At 41.9% G+C, this 19139-nt stretch overlaps 3 protein-coding genes and 1 pseudogene across 4 annotated transcripts; 3 read left to right on the top strand and 1 right to left on the bottom strand.

Moving 5' to 3' along the window:
• The first annotated feature begins 560 nt into the window (after positions 1-560).
• Positions 561-2974, top strand: LOC120741774 (peroxisomal trans-2-enoyl-CoA reductase-like). 2 transcript variants are annotated; one of them, XM_040044810.1, is made up of 8 exons: positions 561-1006; positions 1296-1429; positions 1506-1671; positions 1752-1833; positions 1939-2035; positions 2117-2227; positions 2455-2566; positions 2659-2974. In XM_040044810.1, exons 1-8 carry the CDS (start codon positions 895-897, stop codon positions 2739-2741), a joined length of 897 nt encoding a protein of 298 aa, XP_039900744.1. In that variant the 5' UTR covers positions 561-894; the 3' UTR covers positions 2742-2974. The 2 variants fall into 2 exon arrangements, with proteins under 2 accessions (XP_039900744.1, XP_039900745.1); XM_040044811.1 differs by having other exon boundaries at positions 893-1163.
• A 748-nt stretch (positions 2975-3722) lies between these two features.
• On the top strand, positions 3723-5502 carry ndufb3 (NADH:ubiquinone oxidoreductase subunit B3). Its single transcript, XM_040044821.1, has 3 exons — positions 3723-3837; positions 5024-5152; positions 5261-5502. Exons 2-3 carry the CDS (start codon positions 5025-5027, stop codon positions 5409-5411), a joined length of 279 nt encoding a protein of 92 aa, XP_039900755.1. The 5' UTR covers positions 3723-3837; position 5024; the 3' UTR covers positions 5412-5502.
• Positions 5503-5618: 116 nt separating this feature from the next.
• On the bottom strand, positions 5619-10741 carry LOC120741771 (UDP-glucuronosyltransferase 1A1-like). Its single transcript, XM_040044807.1, has 9 exons — positions 9550-10741; positions 8435-8498; positions 8205-8353; positions 7655-7782; positions 7475-7568; positions 7215-7340; positions 7053-7140; positions 6740-6959; positions 5619-5922 (listed from the first exon to the last, which is right to left on the bottom strand). The coding sequence occupies exons 1-9, from the start codon at positions 10072-10074 to the stop codon at positions 5652-5654; spliced, it is 1665 nt and encodes a 554-aa protein (XP_039900741.1). The 5' UTR covers positions 10075-10741; the 3' UTR covers positions 5619-5651.
• On the top strand, positions 10672-19130 carry LOC120741782 (annotated as a pseudogene).
• The last annotated feature ends 9 nt before the right edge of the window (positions 19131-19139 follow it).

The raw sequence follows: 19139 nt of genomic DNA on the forward strand, positions 1-19139 counted from the left end.
CTAAATTTCCACTGCTTTTATGGCCTTTTTAGTGGGGAGTACATAGCTAGGATTTAATGTTTTAACAAATCTTTTAAATCCTTTGTCCTCCACAATGCTAAATGGCTGTGAGTCCTCAATCACCATGCTGACCAGGTCTTCATCTATTTGAGATTGTTCTGCTGAGGAAAGACAACAAAAACAAAGCACAAATATAAATATCACACACGTCACTTATTGCATTGTATAATATTGTTATATCATTTAGTAACATTACAGCATGCTATATTATCATTGCATTTGATGGCTCACCTGGTCTTGCTCCACAATCGGTGTTCCCCTTATTCACATGCAAAGCTCTGTAGTGCCTAAGCATGGATGAGGTGTTGTTGTTATATCCCAGCTCCCTGGCACATAGCAAACACTTCACCTTGTACAAAAGTACAGACAGCTTAACATAAGTTTTATTGCACCATCAGTATTATGAAAATACATCTTCTGTAGAAATTTACATACCTTGTTGGGAGGAATAAAATCAAAATGTTCCCACACAGGGGAGGACAGCCTCCTCTTCTTAGCTGGCTCCATTCTCTCCTGACTTTCTCTCCTCACTCTCATAAACCTCCAAACTGTCTCTAACTCTCACTAACCGCAACTCTCCATCAAACACCCACATTTTGAATGAAGTCTAAGGGGTTTATATCTCTATCATAGCTCGCGGCAAAGTTCGAACCACTTCATGAACCAGTCACGTGGTACAGCCGGGCAGCGAGGCTTCGGACGTCATCATTTTCAGCTCCTCCCATAAATGAAGCAAGCCTCGATACGCGCATCGCGGAAACGCCCCCTAAATTACTCGACACAAGGTTTGCACAAGCCTCGATACAGAACGTCACATCACTACCAGAAACAAGCATGGCGGCTTCCAGTGTTTTCCGACCGGGCTTGTTCAACCATAAAGTTGCAATAGTGACAGGTGGAGGCACCGGGATCGGTAAAGCTATCTCTGCGGAGCTGCTGGAGCTGGGTGAGTGAGTTCTAATAGTTGTTGTAGCGCAAAGAGTCTGAAGTGAGGAGCAGCTGAGTGACAGCAAGTGAACTTCGACACAGATACAAACAAGTCTGTAAGAGTCGCACCAGTGACCGCGGTCAAGTGCGCGCAGGGACACTGTGAAAGTGTGGCTGTGAGTGTTCGCTAACAGCTGGAAACACCAAACATCTGGTGGCTGTCAGTGTTGTTTCACAGTAAATTGACTCGAAGCTTTATTTCGGAAAGTGCTGTAATTGTTTTTCGTGGCTCACTTGTTGGTCTTCAGGCTGCAGTGTGGTGATCTCCAGCAGAAAGGCAGACAGGCTGGAGGCAGCAGCTCGGGAGATGAGACAGAAAATCCCTCCCTCCAGTCCTGCAAGTGTCACTGCTGTGCCCTGTAACATCCGCAGCGAGGAGGAGGTGAGCAGCTCTGCATCTGCTGCTCGTTTCAGTGCATAAGTGGCTGATTTTCTTTTTGTCTTTCTGTCATTTGAAGGTGAAGGCTCTTGTGTCATCAGTACTGAAGCGATATGGCCGTATAGACTTTCTGGTGAACAACGGAGGAGGTCAGTTCAGCAGCCCTGCAGAAGACATGTCCTCTAAGGGCTGGAAGGCTGTGGTAGACACCAACCTGACAGGAACCTTCCACTGCTGCAAGGAGGGTGAGCCGGGCACAGATAACACAGGCTTTGGTGTTTGTGGTTTGGTCTCTCAGCGTGACCGTCATTGTTCTCCCCTCCAGTCTACACAGCATGGATGAAGGAGCACGGAGGCGCCATCGTCAGCATCATCGCCAACATGTGGAACGGCTTTCCGGGCATGGCGTAAGAACAGTTTCCCTCATTATATACACACGAATGTGCAAAGTCACATAGTTGTTTTTTAAAAAAAATTGCCTGCTGCGTGGTGTGTCTCCTCCTCCCCAACAGCCACACAGGAGCAGCAAGGGCAGCGGTGGATAACTTAACTAAGAGTCTCGCTATCGAGTGGGCAGCCTCAGGGGTTCGAATCAACGCTGTTGCACCCGTGCGTACAGCTCAGCACTTAATCCGTTTTGTTTCAGTTTTTCAAGATGCGCATGATTTTCATCTCTCTGTTTGGCTGCAGGGTACAATCTTTTCCAAAACAGCGATGGAGAACTATAAAGAGTACGGACCACATCTTTTCAAGATGTCCGTTCCATTCACTCCTGCGAAGAGGCTGGCAGTGCCCGAAGAGGTTTGCAACCCAGTTCCCAGCTTTGTTAGAGGAAAAAAAGAGTCTCCTGAAAATTCCCCTTGGTGTTGTTAAAAAAAAAAAAAATGAAGCCAGACCACAAAGGTCTCACAGTGTTCCATAAACAGTATTAGAGGATATAAAGAAGTAGTTGTGAAGCCACACAATAGAAGAAGAGAGGTTAAATCACAGCTGTAATCACCAATTTTTGAATTGCCGTCTTTGCCCAGGTCTCATCTGCAGTGTGTTTCCTGCTCTCTCCTGCTGCTTCCTACATTTCTGGAGCCACGTTGAAGGTCGATGCGGGACAAAGTTTGTATAAGTCCATGTGGGAGATACAGAGTACGTATAGCTCTCTAACACAACTGCACTGTAGTCTTCCCAGTATATATTAGATTTAGTACGAGGAGCTAAATTCTTGTGTTTGTCTCCAGACCACAGTGCATGGCCTGAAGCTCCAGAGGGGGAGAACCTCGATGCTCTGAATGAACTGGTCGACCCAAAAAGCAAACTCTGATTCACTCGTGGGACGTGCGAGAGCACAAAATCCCCATATACAGAAAGTCTGTATATGTAGTGTGTGACTGATTGTTAAGAATTTGCACATAATTGTATGTAATTAATAGTACGAGAAGTGTCCAGAGGTAAAGATTTGTAACATGCAACTTTTGAAATGTACATATCATTTTTCTCTCCAATTCTCTTGTCAACAAGTCTGTGAGTAAAATTTAATAAAACTGTAAAACAGAACAATATAATTTTCTTTTTTGATTTAACATCTCTGTGTCTGTTTTGAACTCATTATCTCATAAAAAAGTCTAAAAAGATGTCTGATCATATATTGAACAGATGGAATGAAAAATATTTTATGCCATATTTAGGAAATTCTTTTGTTACAGCAGTTGACAGGAATATGAAATCGCCATTACTATTAGTATTACTACTAATAATGATAATATATGGACATTGATTTTCTGCCTGGTAGATATTTTGTATTATAGAAGGTTACAGCATGTAGTATCAAACGTTTCCTGCATCTGTTCTTGATTAATTGTGTTAAATGCACTTGAGAAACCAAAGAATGTGATCCTCGCTATATAGAGGTAAGATCTCGACAGCATGTATATGATTACAAACGGCTCTCACAGTTTTGGCCTGTGTGCAAACAGCAGAGTGTACAGACATGTTTTTTTCTCCTGTGGTCTCAGACCATCTAATCATTTGCAAATGAAATGTCTATCTTGCAGCTGGCTGCCAGGAATACAAAAAGACATTCAGACGATAGTAATTGTTTCAGCATGGTAACACCGCATGTTAATAATAATAAGTGTCATTAATAATAATAAGTGTCATTAGGTGTAAATATATATAGATTGTGGATTTATGTAGTTGTTCTGTGTTTGATGTTGAAAATCAATCATATGTTCATAATTAAATAACGTTATTTTGTTGATCACGGGCACCAAACAACAACAAAAAAACAGCGTGACTTTAAAAGTGAAAAAAAAAGCGTTATGGAGTTTTGTCCCTAATGCCGTGCCATAATTTGCCGTATACCTGCATCAACTGTCGTAACAATTATCCCAGCAGCAGAGGTCACAACAATAGTTCAGGTACCGGATTTATTCCTCTTTAAAATCTTCGGTGTTTCTGTATTACAGTCGTTTGTGTTTCTTTCTCACACCAGGCGACAGGAAAGCAATATTTTCACCAGGGAAGAGGCGTTTGAAAATAAATGTTAGAAGAATTGCAAACAGAAATGCATTGCTAACGTAATGCTAGCCTCCTTGTATGTGTGAAGTTGACGTTTAATTGACATATTATCCTCTAATAGGTCGGTGGGTTTAACCAGACAGGCTACACAGTAATAATGTTGGCTATTTAAAGAGAGTTAATCGCTGATAACTTTGTTCGAGGAAGTGTAAATAGCGAGGTTAACATTTTTGTGTTTGTGTCGTTTAGCCTAGCAGCAAATATGGCTTGTGGGACTGACACGGCACTTAAACACATCTTTAATAATTCGGAATTTACTCGATAGTCGTTACAGTCACTAGATTTTATCCTGATGATTCTCGCGCTTTTGTTTCCTTTGTTAAATAAGTCGATAGTGCATAATAATTTTAGTGTGCAATGTAAATAAAGCTTAAATTTTACGACTAACTTTTTAACTACAGCTAAGCACCCTAAAGGGGATGGATAGACAGATAACGGATAATTTATTGATCCCACAGGGGACATGTTTGTATTACCGCAGCAGGTTATAATAAAAATAGTAAAGTCTACAATAAATAAACAGCATAGGGAAAGTAACACTGCCACAGGCACACAGTGAGCCTTATAGTATGAGATTTTATGTAAAGTTTTATATATACAACAGTGATTAAAAAAACAATAACAAAAAAATTAGGTTAAGTGGATTTTTATTCCTGACAGGCGTGTTCACCTGTCACAGACAGAAAGAGTTACTGTACAGTTTCACAGAGAATGACAGGACTCATTTCCTTAAGCTTATTTGTGGCTTTCATGTAATCATCCTTTGAATACATTAGCCATTTGCATGATTACACCCAGATACCAGAAATAAGTTGCAGATTTGGTCACAATGAACTTCGTCCTGTTGTTTTAAAATAAAAGTTCCTCTGTTTGAACATGTTTGTATTAAGCGAGCTGCTGCCATTTGCTGAACCTACTGAAAGTGAGCGTGTTTCATTAAGTAAAACACAGATGACACAAGAAGCAAAACAAAGTCTGCCAGTAAGGTGAAGGTTAAAAAAATGGGCTGTTTGCTTATGTTTCCAGTATGGGAGGTGACCACGGCCACAGCAAGCTCTCCATGCCAGATTGGCGACAGTGGAAGACACAGGGAACGCCGCTGGAGTTCACACAGCAGAGGCTGGCTGCACGGGGTCTGAAGGACCCATGGGCACGGTCAGTATTTTTGCCCATGTATGATATATTTCTGACATCTCCTTATATTCTGTGTGATCTGACACTGCTGCCCGTCTTTCTTTCCTGTCACTTTCCCTTTCTCTGCAGCAACGAGGCGTGGAGGTATTCAGGCGGCTTCGCTCGTGCTGTGACTCTGTCAGAAGTTCTGCTGAGAGGATTCAAGTGGGGCTTTGCTGCCTTTACTGTAGCTCTGGCTATAGAGTACACCATGTTCCCTCCAAAGAAGGGTGGCCACTAATGTTCATCATTGCCCCTCAACCCCAGAGCATATGTAATGGAATCTAATTATATTCTGTGTTTTCTCTAGATTAAATACCTTTGTGATCACACAAGGCTTCTTAAGTGTATTCAATTAGAATGTAATCAACATTTTGCATTAAGGTTTTATTGATACGGATGTTTTATCAAAACATCCTTTAAACCGTGATGAGAATACAATTACAACATCACAGTACTTCCAGTAAAAAAAAAACTGTCCTTACTCCTGCTTCCACTTTCGTCTCAGTTTACGGAAGCACAGCTTCATACATTTTGCTGTCAGCATTACAAAGACAAGCACCACAGTAGTTAGCAGCACTATTACATCCAGGCTGAAGTACTGGAACCAGTAGAGTTCATGGAGAGCCGATTTGAGATGCTTCGCCCCTTTATGCCGCATCACAAATTCTGTCCAATACACTGAAAGCTCAAGCGGGTCCAACGGCCGATCATTATGAAGATCTGACAGCTTCTTCACGTTCTCTTTATACCTGAAAACACAGATAAATGGGAAGGGTTTTTTTTAAATGACAGTGAGCTGAGTTAGATCATATGTAAAGTTCTTTCAAGAACAGATGGTACAGTGAAGGTTTGTTAGATTTTTTTTATTTTTTGCAATTAATGTGACCACCATCAGGTTTAACACAAGTCCTAAAATTAGATAATGTGATGTGGACCCAACTGAACAAATGATGACCTTTTATTTACTTAAGAAAAAGTCACTCATTGCATACCTGTGAGGGGGAAAGTAAAAGCCTGCACCCTGTTTTAGTTTAAAGCACAGGGATCTGTCCAAGTCTGATATTCAAAACACTCAGAAATACACTGAGGCACAAATAAAGGACATTTCTGAGGACATCAGTAAAAGAGTATCTGATGCTGAGGCTGGAAAAAATGATAAAAGTCAGACTGCTAATACAGGAAATTCAGGACCAGTGTTACACTCTTTGGTGTGCATGACCACCAAGGAGGCACCCTCATGTAGCTGCAATCATGACTACACATAGAATAGTCATTTGTGAAATGAGAGGGCAAGTACGTTGGGTTAAGGTCAGAAAGTCTCACTGAGTCTAAAAACCACATGATACACAGGCACCTGGAAAAGTTTTGCATTCAGTTATCTTCAGATGTTTGTGGTGTGCACGGTGGTCCTGCAAATAGAAACCCCTCATATTCCATAAAGAACCCCCATGACTGTCACCTGCTTGCTAAAGATGTGCTTGTTTGAAAAAAAAAAAAAAAAAAACCATTTTGTAGACCAAAATGGAAAGTTTTGGTTGAATGTGAGCCGTCTGCTGACTCCCTCACCTGCTGTCATTGATGACCTCCTTCAGTCCCTTCAGAAGAGTTTCTGTATTAGTGTCTAAAATGTTCAACACGATTCCTACACCTCTGCTGGCCATCCTCGCAGCGTTGTCCGGCTGGTCCCCGTTCAGGGGCACCATCAGCATTGGAACGGCGTGACACAGTCCCTCAAACAGACCATGTGAGCCAGCGTGAGTGATGAATGCACGGGCTCCCGGGTGAGCTAAGACACAAAACATGCAGAAATATCAGATATTTTGATATGTGACACATCAGCGTGCTTCACATTTCAGGATGTGCTGCTGCAGACACACACCTAGCAGGTCATTCTGTGGGACCCATTTCATCATCTTCACATTTTCCGGGACATTGTCAGGAACCTTTCCAGTGTATCTCCATATGACCTGTCATAGTTTTATTGTAGATTAAGATTAGCTGTATTTATTTATAAGACAAGATAAGCTGTATCCTGATATACCTTCTGTGGAATCTGTCTGAAGGCCTCCAGAAAGACAGAGGTGATTTCCTCTGGCAGATCTGACACCATGGAGCCCAGAGTGAACACTACAAACCCGTGCTCTCCAGACACCCAGGAATCTAGATCCTGACAAAACACAAACTTACTTAAGTACTTTGCATTTATCACTCTTACCTGATTGGTCTTACAGTCTTACGGTAAGTGGTGTCAATCAGAATGTTCATAAATGCATTTAGAGTCTAAAACTCATAAAGTCTTACTGGGGGCAGAGGATGTTTCACATTGCAATTGATTCCACCAACCAGTACAATATTGGGCATGAGTGGGCGTGGGAAATCCAGCGTGAAGTCATTCCTGTTTAAATACAGCAACAGTTTTTTGGTTTTTTACACTCACACAGGCAGCAAATGTCAACAATACACAGACGTTCCATGTGTTACCTCAGCAGCCAGATATCAGAGTCTGAAAGCACTTCAGCCACGCCCACGTTCTCTCCAAGGAAGTCACGGGTTATTTGGTCAAAGCGCCAATACAGCAGTTTGCAAAGCAGCGGCTCCACCAATGCCACCTGTGGGTCAGAGGCATTACAGGACAATAATACAGCACCAAAACTGAAGACATAAATCCAAGACATACTGTAATACTAATAACACTGACATACTAGTTTGTCCCAAATGAACCTCATTGTAAGCAGAGATTGACGGTAACGCGTTACTGTAATCCGATGACTTTTTTCAAGTAACGAGTAAATTAAAGCAGTACGATTGCAAAAAAAAAGCAAGTAGATTACTTTTACTTTCCCATAAGCACGCTGTGTTACCGCGTTACTAAAACTTTACATGCTGGTAAGCACATATTTCCTGAGCAATATGGTCACAAACCAACAGTGTTTTGTTTGTGACCATACATTGTCTGAAAGAAGATTGCAAATAACATTCCTGGAAAAGCTGTGCTTTAAGGCTTGAATATGCTAACTTCCGCCTGGCTCACCAAAGTGTTGATAAATCTCTCTTTGAAACTCATTTTATCCGTGTATCCAGTGAAAAAGCGAGGAACGTATGAGGGTGGAGATGGGCAGCCAGCAGACTTCATGTCCAAGTGACACGGTATTCCTCTCAGCAGATTGACAGTAGGGAGACCTGGAAGTGATTGAGTAATGATAGGTGAGAAAATGTGCAGGTGTACAAGCAAACAGATAACCTGAGTGCAGAGGAGCTCACCTAATTTCCGAGCTATTAATGAGCCCGTGGGAACCATGGGATCTGTCAAGACGGCATCAAAGTCCTATAAAGTGAAACAGGGAGAAGGTGGAAAAGCAGAGAGGAGTCAATCTTCCACTTTGTATCAGCACTACACTGTCTTGCATACATGGTTCACACATGGAGGATTTTACAGATTGTAGGTACAAAGGTATAAAGTGGCTAAACTGGACCTATGATGCTCATTTGAAAGTAGGACAGCATTGCATGATTCACAGTTCAGTTTTTATCCTTTATTGGACCTTTGTGCAGCCCCCGAGTTCATCATCAGTCTAGCAGAAGCCTTTTTTTTTTATAGCCCCTCCCCCTTTAAGTAAACTTTTTTTTTCTCATTGGCTGTTGCTCATAACCAGAAGATTTGAACACCAGGTGCATGCTACGCCAGCCAGAGTTGTACATTTATGTTTGGCATATCTTCTCTCACTGACTTCATCCAAAGTCAAGATAAGAAAAAGCACTTGCAGAAACAGAGCATTTAGATGTCTACAGTTTACTTGCACATGTACTGACCTGAGCTTTTAAGTTTAATATGAGCATCCACCACTGTTCACATACAGATATGGTAAAAAGAAAGTGCACCTGTTTTCCTGTCTTTGGTTTTACATATTAGGACATAATAAACATCATCTGGTCCTTAAGAGGTTTTAAATAAAGGTCTTAAATAAACAATGACATGGTATAATATGTTTTATAGTTCACGTGAAGTTGTAGTGGCCCGATTTTGAGACCTGATAAAGCCTATATAGCTTTTAATGTCCTGATGTGTAAAACCTTAGTGTCAGGGTGGGCTGCGTGGCGTGGTTTTTTTATTATTATTTTTTTTTCCATGGGTCTATTAATAATAATATACAATTAAAATTTTAGGAAATATACACAGTCAACCACTACAGTTACATTAATAGATGTACAACATGATGAGAATTTGGACCGCCAACTTGTAGAAGAGAACCTTCATCCCAACACTCTTACACAGTATAAGCAAAAGACCCTCCATGTACAATTTGCAAAGCTTAAGCTCCAATGTTGGTTTTGCAGCTGATACCAAAGTTGTGTTCATCTTCTGTATTTGTACTCACCTGCTGGGACAAGTGTGATATGAGACTGGCATTGAAGAGCAACTTCTCTGCAGTGATGTGCAGAAAATCAGAAATGGCCTGGAACTGTCTGAACCGTTTCTTGATCTTCTCCATGAAAGGCTGTGCAGATCTTTTCATGATGTCTTTGTGTGTGGACATCACAGAGTCGATGTAAGCCTTGTCATAAGGTACAGGATAGGTCAAAGTGTCATAGTGTTTCCCTGGGCCCATACGTATGGTGGTCTCTGGCATCACCACCGTAACTCTGTGTCCACGGCGACCCATTTCCTGGGCAATGGCTTTAAGACCTATCCAATGACTCCCATCCATGGGCACCACGAGCAGTTTGCCTAAAAACTGTGAAAAACTTGCAGGCTTGGTGTGAGGAAGTTCAGCCTCTTCTGTCTTCAGCTTGTTTTTGGGACTGGACTTTTCTGAACTAGATCCCTTCGTATTATCCACAGCACCAGTTATTTCCATGACCACGTTAAGCAGCAAAAACACAAAGACTCCTGCTGTCCTCATTGTTCTCTCGTCAGTGTACCAACCGCTAATTGCATTGAGCACAGAGAAAGTTTTGGGGGAGTGACAAAGGAAACACCCCCTTCCCTGAGCTGTAAATCAGGCTCTTCTCTCTGCACGCTCCTCTGAATACGTTGTTTAAATTCCTCAGTGAATTGGCAGATTGGATTTGTGTGTGTTCAAAGTCCTTCCTGTTGGGAATCTAGGTGAGAGGAGTAGCCCTGCTAATCTAAAGCAATCAAAGAGTGTACTGTGGCTTTAATGCAGTTTCAAAGGGCAGCGTTATCACAATATTTCTCAACAGTAGTGTCTTTCCTGCCCTCCCCGAAACCAGGGTCAACTATCTGCATCGTTTTAACACAGTTGCACTTCAGTCTTTTTAGTTGGTATCAGACACACAACCCACTAATTTACACATTGAACATTCTAGACACAACTCAAGAAAAATCACAACAGAGGGGGAAGCCATCTGGCATCCACTCATATATACTAGATTCATTGATTATCAACAAGTGTGAGCTCCTCTATCAAAGTAGAAATTTGGGTAGTTTGCTGGTCTGCATAATTCAGGTGCATGTTAACACAATACCAAGTAGGAAAGACATCAGCAGCAACTGTTGCTGCCCATTACTTTGGGAAGAGGTTTAAGACCATTTTCAAACAATTTGAAGTCCATCATCCTACAGCGAGAAAGATTATTCATAAATGGAAAACCTTCAAGGCAGTTGCCACACTTCCCAGGAGTGGAAGTCACAGCAAGTTTACCCCAAGACTACAATGCTCAGAGACAATGCAAAAGTAAAGTAAGTAAGTAAAGTAAAATTTTATTTATATAGCACATTTCTAGATAAAAGATCACAAAATGCTTCACAAGGTATAAAACAAAAACAGTCAAAAGTTAACAAAATGCAATTTTAAAAAGATGTGTTTTTAGCTGTTTTTTAAAAGCAGTCACTGAGTCTGCAGATCTTAAGTTCTGAGGAAGAGAATTCCACAGTCTGGCGGCCACAGTAGCAAAAGCTCTATCACCCTTGGTTTTCAGTCTTGTATACTGAATAACAAGTAGGCCCTGAGGCCTACACAAAGACCTCAGGGACCTACTAGGGGCATAGGGCTGTAAAAGTTCAATGATGTACGCTGGTGCATGTTCTTGAAGAGGCCGAAGACTGTCTATCTTAATGACAGTACAAAAGGCAGCAAATATATATAGCGCCAAATCACAACAACAGTCACCTCAGGGTGCTTTATTTTGTGAGGTAAAGACGTAAAGGTGAGGTATGAGCCAGTAATAGGAGAAAATGAGCAGGCAATAAAATGGACTTGTTAGGCAGAGTTTGCCATCTGACTTAAAACACTTCAAATCAATTTTTGATGATAGACACAACTAAAAAAATCCTGATCAGATACAGACACATGTACACAATACACACTACTGCTCAAAATTCTTGTTTTAATTATAAATTTACATTTGCTTTAACGTAATATTACATGAAGCTTGCCAGTAATGTTTTCACAGATGTGTTTTTAGCCTGACTCCATGTCTGCATTGTGTGGGTGGAAACATCCAGATAAATGTCCCAAGGTTTTCTAACGGAGCATTTTATTATAACCAGATGAACAATGTCACTGACTTCACCTGTCAGTGGGTTTAGTTTTGTGGCTGATTTGTGTGTGTGTTGTTTTTGTGTTGTAATTGTTGAAAGCTCCTATTTGACATCTCTCTCACTGTGTGTTGCAGTTTTTATGCAGACTTTGGGCCCCTCAACCTGGCCATGCTGTACAGATACTGCTGGAAACTCAACAAGAAGCTGAAGGTAATGCAGATGAAGGTCTGTACTTCAGACTCAGAGCTTTGTATGCTGCATAGATATCATTTAGAAAACGCGTTACACTCTTATTTTGAAAGGTCTTTGCTCTGATGGTGTGTGTGCACTCCTCTGACAGTAGACGCCTATTTTAAATGTATTAATGCACATGTGCTGTTTTCACTGATTATTGATTGTCATTATTGGTTTATAGTCTTTCACAATGTCTAGAAAGAGACTGGTTCACTACACCAGCTATGACCAGAAGAAGAGAGCCAATGCTGTGGTTCTCATTGGTGCCTATGCTGTAAATATCATTTCATTTGTCCATCACATCATCTGATTGCCCGTCTGTCTGTCCATTATTAGTTACGTATTTTAACCTCTGCCCTGTAGGTGATGTATTTGAAGAGAAGCCCAGAAGATGCCTACAGGACTCTGATAGCAGGAAACAACACAGGCTATATGCCGTTTAGGTACAGGCTGCTGCTTTCTATGAAACAGCACTTCATGCTGGGGCTGTTGTCATTACATTTACTGAGACACTATTCTTCTCTGTCTGTTAAATCTAGCTTAGCTTAGCATAAAGACTGGAAGCAGGGGTAACAAGAAGAAACTCCACCTAGCTGGAAATTATTTGGCGACCTTGGCATGAACGTTCCAGGAAGTCAGGAAACCTCATCAAACCCACACTTTTAAGTTTGGGATGGGAACATTTTCCCGTATTATTGTAGGGTTTTTACTGCTGTTGTGATTTGGCACTATATAAATAAAACTGAATTCAGAAATTTGAATGAATTGTTAACAGTTTATGAGCTCTTAGTGAGCTTTAGCGGTGCCAGTTGGTTGATTTCATTCATCTAGACTGAGCTAAGAACGTGTTTCCCCCCATTCCCAGTCCTGAGCTCAGCTCAGCTAAACAGGTGCTGCTTAGCTTTTACACTCTTAGTGATGGTTTATGTTTATTTACAGTGCAAACAAGTCTGAGACCATATGTGAACAGATATGATCTGAACCCTATCCTATTATAAAAGCTTTTGTTTATAACTACACTACTATTACTGTATTCCTTTCACTGTGTGTGTGTGTATGTGTGTGTGTGTGTGTGTGTGTGTGTGTGTGTGTGTGTGTGTGTGTGTGTGTGTGTGTGTGTGTGTGTGTGTGTGTGTGTGTGTGTGCCACAGAGACGCAGCGGTCGGAGAGTGCTCATTTAACCTCACCGTCCTAGACTGCTTACACACAAGGAATCCACAAGGTAGCAACAACGTCTAACACAGATGATTTTAGTAAAATTAAAATGACACTTATTAATTTTCATTTTGGTCATACCTCATTTTAATGCAAAAATCCCTGTTTGAGCCACATTTGACATTGTTCTCCTCCTATTCTGTAACAACAGTAATTGAATTCAGTTTTATTCATAGCACTAATTCTAAGCAACAGTTACTTCAAGGTACTTTAACTTATAAGGTAAAGACCCTACAGCACTGCAGAAGTATACACTTGGCAACAGTGGGAAGGAAAAACTCCCTTCCAACAGGACGAAACCTCCAACAGAACCAGGTCTAAGGAGGCAGCAATTCACTGTGACTGGTTAGGGGTGAGGGGTAAGAGAAGAGAGCAGAGAGAACTACAAAGGAGTTTAATAATTACTAATGATTAAATACTTCAGTGATGTACAAACACACAGGAATTGAAAACAAACGACTAAAGAAGTAATAGCCAGTGCATCAACGTGTCTTTTAGACCCCATTCCTACAAAACTGCTCAAAGAAGTCCTGCCATTAATTAATTAGATTGAAGCTTCTTAATTGCTTCAATCTTAAATATGATCAACCTATCTCTAATAAACGGCTATGTACCACAGGCCTTCAAGCTGGCTGTAGTTAAACCTTTACTCAAAAAGCCATCTCTAGACCCAGCAGTCTTAGCTAATTATAGGCCAATCTCCAACCTTCCTTTCATATCAAACATCCTTGAAAGAGTAGTTGTCAAACAGCTAACAGATCATCTGCAGAGGAATGGCTTATTTGAAGAGTTTCAGTCAGGTTTCAGAGCTCATCACAGCACAGAAACAGCTTTAGTGAAGGTTACAAATGATCTTCTTATGGCCTCTGACAGTGGACTCATCTCTGTGCTTGTCCTGCTAGACCTCAGTGCAGCGTTCGATACTGTCGACCATAATATCCTATTAGAGTGATTAGAGCATGCTGTAGGTATTACAGGTACTGTGCTGCAGTGGTTTGTATCATATCTATCTAATAGACTCCAATTTGTACATGTAAATGGAGAGTCCTCTTCACACACTGAGGTTAATTATGGAGTTCCACAGGGTTCAGTGCTAGGACCAATTCTGTTTACATTATACATGCTTCCCTTAGGCAGTATCATTAGAAGACATAGCATACATTTTCACTGCTATGCAGATGACACCCAGCTCTATCTATCTATGAAGCCAGATAACACACACCAATTAGTTAAACTGCAGGAATGTCTTAAAGACATAAAGACCTGGATGGCCGCTAACTTTCTGCTTCTTAATTCAGATAAAACTGAGGTTATTGTACTCGGCCCTGAAAATCTTAGAAATATGGTATCTAACCAGATTCTTACTCTGGATGGCATTACCTTAGCCTCCAGTAACGCTGTGAGGAACCTTGGAGTCATTTTTGACCAGGACATGTCCTTCAACGCACATATTAAACAAATATGTAAGACTGCGTTCTTCCATTTGCGCAAGATCTCTAAAATTAGAAATATCCTGTCTCAAAGTGACGCTGAAAAACTAGTTCATGCATTTATTACTTCCAGGCTGGACGACTGCAATTCATTATTATCAGGATGTCCTAAAAACTCGCTGAAAAGCCTTCAGTTAATCCAAAATGCTGCAGCAAGAGTGCTGACAGGGACTAGAAAGACATAGCAGATTTCTCCAGTATTGGCTTCCCTTCATTGGCTTCCTGTTAAATCCAGAATTCAAAATCCTGCTCCTCACATACAAGGTCTTAAATAATCAGGCCCCATCTTATCTTAATGACCTTGTAGTACCATATCACCCTATTAGAGCACTTCGCTCTCGCTCTGCAGGCTTACTTGTTGTTCCTAGAGTATTTAAAAGTAGAATGGGACCAGGTGACCCTGAATCCTCCCTTAGTTATGCTGCAATAGGTGTAGGCTGCTGGGGGATTCCCATGATGCACTGGGTGTTTCTTCTTCACTTACTTCTCTGCGCTGAATCATACTTGTTATTAATCTCACACTGTCTTCACAGTGTGTCTTTGGTCCTGTCTCCGTCCCCTCAGCCCCTCAGCAGTCAGTCAGATTGCCGCCCCTCCCTGAGCCTGGTTCTGGTGACACATGTGTTTCTGTTAAAAACGAGTTTTTCCTTCCCACTGTCACCAGTGTGCCTGCTCATAGGGGGTGGTCTGATTGTGTTTCCTCTGTATAACTGTAGGGTCTTTACCGTACAATATTAACTGCCCTGAGGTGACTTTGTTGTGATTTGGTGCTAAAAAAAAAACTGAATTGAACTGAATCTGTGAAACCACTGCAGAGTTGTATGCTCTGAGTGCTTTTGTTGTGAAAATCTGTTTCTGCTCTTTTCCTCTGCAGGCATTACAACATGGTTTCCTGTATTTTGAAAGGTTCAGTGCAGAAGAATATGAACATTATGAGGTAACAGACTGCAGAGTGCTGACTGTTCTACAGGTCTATATCAATGAAAACAGGACCAGGATACCGTAAGAAATAAATAACGTACGGTTGTTATTCATCCAATTAATTTGCAGTGCTGTTAGTAACACAGTCAGGGCCAACCAAGGGCTCGTACGGTGCATGTCCAGGCCTGCCTTGGTGCACGCTGTATTTCCTCAGTTTCTCAGTTAGATTGATCCATAACTCACCCCGTCCAAGTGATAGACAGTCAGTGAGTACCACCTCAGTGAAGTAAAAGTCAGCTCACCTGTGTCCACTACAACAAAACTGATTTCAAATGAAAGGTAAAAGCCCCCCAAAACAGACCGTATGTGTTCATTACTGCAGTGGTGGTATAATTAAGGTGTTCTGGAGCCAATGTTTTTAACTGATATGTCGCTAACCTCTATCACAGTCTTTCTTTCCTTTTTTTTTGTGCTTTTAGCGAGTTGAAAATGGAGATATGAACTGGATCGTTCAGTAGCCCTCATTCTCGTGGTAAGATAAAAAATGGTGAGTCAGAATCTCAAAGCTAAATGCTAAAAGCATGCCTCCAAACAACATCAGTGCTCATGTTGCTTGGCCTGACAGAAGGCCTCTGCAGCCCCTCAGTGCCTGCACGTCCTGAAACAGCTGAGAAGAGCTAACCTTACCCTGCTGTCTTCTGATGGCGTGTATTGTTTCCTGCTTAGTGCTGTCATGTGTGAGTTGTCATGTTGTTACGGCTGGATTAGATGAGCCTGAACCCTGCAGTGCCTCAGGGTTTCCCATGATGCACTCATGCTTCTTCATCACTCAGCTCTTTTTAATTTGTGTATTTACACCACTTTGCACGTAGTTATTATTCACCTCTGGCTCTCTTCCAGTCCATCTCTTGTCCTGTTGTCCTCCCCTCACCCCGACCACATGTGGCAGATTGCCCCCCCTCCCTTAGCCTGGTTCTTGTTAAAAGGGAGTTTTTCTTTCCCACTGTCAGCAGGTGCTTGGGGCCGTTCGATTGTTGGGGTTTTCTCTGTATTTAACGTCTTTACCTTACAATATAAATCAGTTGACACTACGTCATTGAATCTTATTTTACGTTTGCATTAAGAGACAGTACTTGCATTAAAAACAGACCCTCGCAGGTTGAAACGTATGATGGAACTCAGTTATTGTTGATTCTGTCTCCAGGTTATCCCCTTCACACACCCGATGCATACTTCTCATACTTTTGCCAAAATGACGTAACGACCGTGGTTCGTCTGAACAGGAAGTTGTATGATGGCAGGCGGTTTGAGGATGCAGGATTTGAACACCACGACCTCTTCTTTCTTGATGGGACCACGCCCTCTGACCTCATCGTCAGACGCTTTCTGCATGTGTGTGAATGTACAGACGGGGCAGTGGCAGTGCACTGTAAAGGTAGGACTGCAAGTGTTTATGTATGTTTAATTGATGTCATTTATTTCTTTTATCTTAACTTTGTCTCTTTAAACACTCCATCCATTTACAGCTGGATTAGGCTGCACGGGGACTCTGATTGGCTGCTACCTGATGAAGCACTTCCGGTTTACTGCAGCCGAGGCGATTGCTTGGATCAGAATCTGCAGACCTGGATCTATCATTGGTCCACAGCAAAACTTCTTAGAAGAGTGAGTTTGTGCCTCAGCTGTGACCGCTCAAACCAAACGGTCCAATTTCCGTGACTCCAAAGGTCTCAGTCGGAGACAGTCATTAACCTTTAGTGCCGTTCATGAAGGTACAGGAGTAATGCTTTCCAAATGATGTGCACACAGACACGTCTGCAACACTTCATTAGGATAATGTGCCCTGTCACAAAACACAAGCAGACGGCAACTTCACCTCCAAGGTGCACGGAGAAGGCAAAGATCTGATGAGGTGAAGACTCCAGTGACAGAGTATTAGGGAACAATAACGTGTTAGTGGCCTTCATCAGGGTCATTGCGTTTACCTGTGAAGGTGTGATTGGTACACTTGGATCTTTTTCTGTTTCCAGTTTTTTTTTATTTAAACACAAACTGTTTGACATTTTGCAATGACCCAAAAGGCGTTGGTCACTGAGTATAGCTGTTCACTAATACTTCGAGTGTTGCTGGAGTCTTCACACAAAGCACAAGTAGATCAGGAAGGGTTTGAGGTGTCACCTTGGCCTTCAACTTCGGCAGATCTCAATCTCATCGAGCATCTGTGAGATGTGCTGGACAAACAAGGCCCGTCTGTCCTTAGGCTGTGGCATCTATTGCTGTTACCACACAAGATGTTTCTCCATGCTGAGGTCATGGTTGGAGCATGCTGGAAATGTAGTAAAAGTTAGAAGAGAAGCAAAAGGTGGAGGTCAGGGTGGGGCATTCCCCAGTGTGCCCATGTGCAGCTGGTGGTGGTGGTGACTGCAGCAGTGGGAAACTGGTGGATGATGAATCAAATGTAATTTTAAAAAAGCCTGAAAACTGTGTTACTGCTGCAGACTGCAGTCACAGTGTTCAGCTGCAGCTGGTTTCTCTCCTCAGCTCTGGACGCACACTTCCTCCTTACGCCACAGTAGTGCTCTGTTGCTAATGGCTACTAGCTTTGTGTGTCTACTTACACGCTAAACCAGGATGCTGAATGTTATACCTGCTAAACATGATATCACAGTTAGTTTGTGGCGTGTGTTTGATGTTTGTGTGCAGGAAGCAGCACAGTTTGTGGGTTCAGGGTGACGTGCATCGGTCTAAACAGATGCTGGTCCAACAGAGACTGAGTCAGCAGCAGCAGCTGCAGCAACAGCAGCTTCACCGCTCTGACTCTGTGCAGGGAGGGAACAGGAGGCAGTGTCCTCGCTGCTTTCCAGCATGGATGACCTGTCAATCAACACCGTGCTCTGCAAGTCATATAGCTTGGATGAGGTCAGCGGTGTGACTTCATAGCATCAACATGACCTTTTTTAATGGTTACTGCAGAATTCAAACAGGCTACTGAGTTATGATCACAATGTTGTGTTTTCATGCGGTTAATTGTGTCTTTCTTTCTGTGTCTGTGCAGAATAACTGCAAAGAAGTCAGTCTGACACAGGGAGACAAACTGAGAGCACTGAAGGGAAAACGCCCACCGAGATCAGCGTCATCCTGCTCAAGGTACCAATTGCTGTAATTTAATTTATGATAAATGGTTATTGTGGTCAGTGCAAGAGACACGTTGAGAATTAGCTCAAACGCTGGAAACAAAGTTTCTATTAACAAGGAGATATAATAGACACCAATATGTTTTTGTGGATGTCAGAAAACAAGTACATAAGTGACTCTGTTGTTGAATGCTACAAAGAATGCACGCTTTGTTTGCACGCTGTCTAACAGACAGACTGGACTGAATGAAATCATGCTGTGTTCTCATCTGTGCAGTGTAAATGTTGTGTATAACCTGCTCGAGCTCATGTATCCTTTTTTGTTCTTTGGTTAAACTGGAACCTAAATGCAACAAGAGAAGTTGTTGTCTTTTGGATACTTTAGTTAATTATGAGTGAGATTAAGATTATGGAGGTTGTCAGAGTATTCCTTCTACTGCCTGACAGTGTCCTTAGTTGGAGTCAGCAGG

Source organism: Simochromis diagramma, unplaced genomic scaffold (assembly GCF_900408965.1).
Source record: "Simochromis diagramma unplaced genomic scaffold, fSimDia1.1 OVJJ01000663.1, whole genome shotgun sequence".
Taxonomy (NCBI): domain Eukaryota; kingdom Metazoa; phylum Chordata; class Actinopteri; order Cichliformes; family Cichlidae; genus Simochromis; species Simochromis diagramma.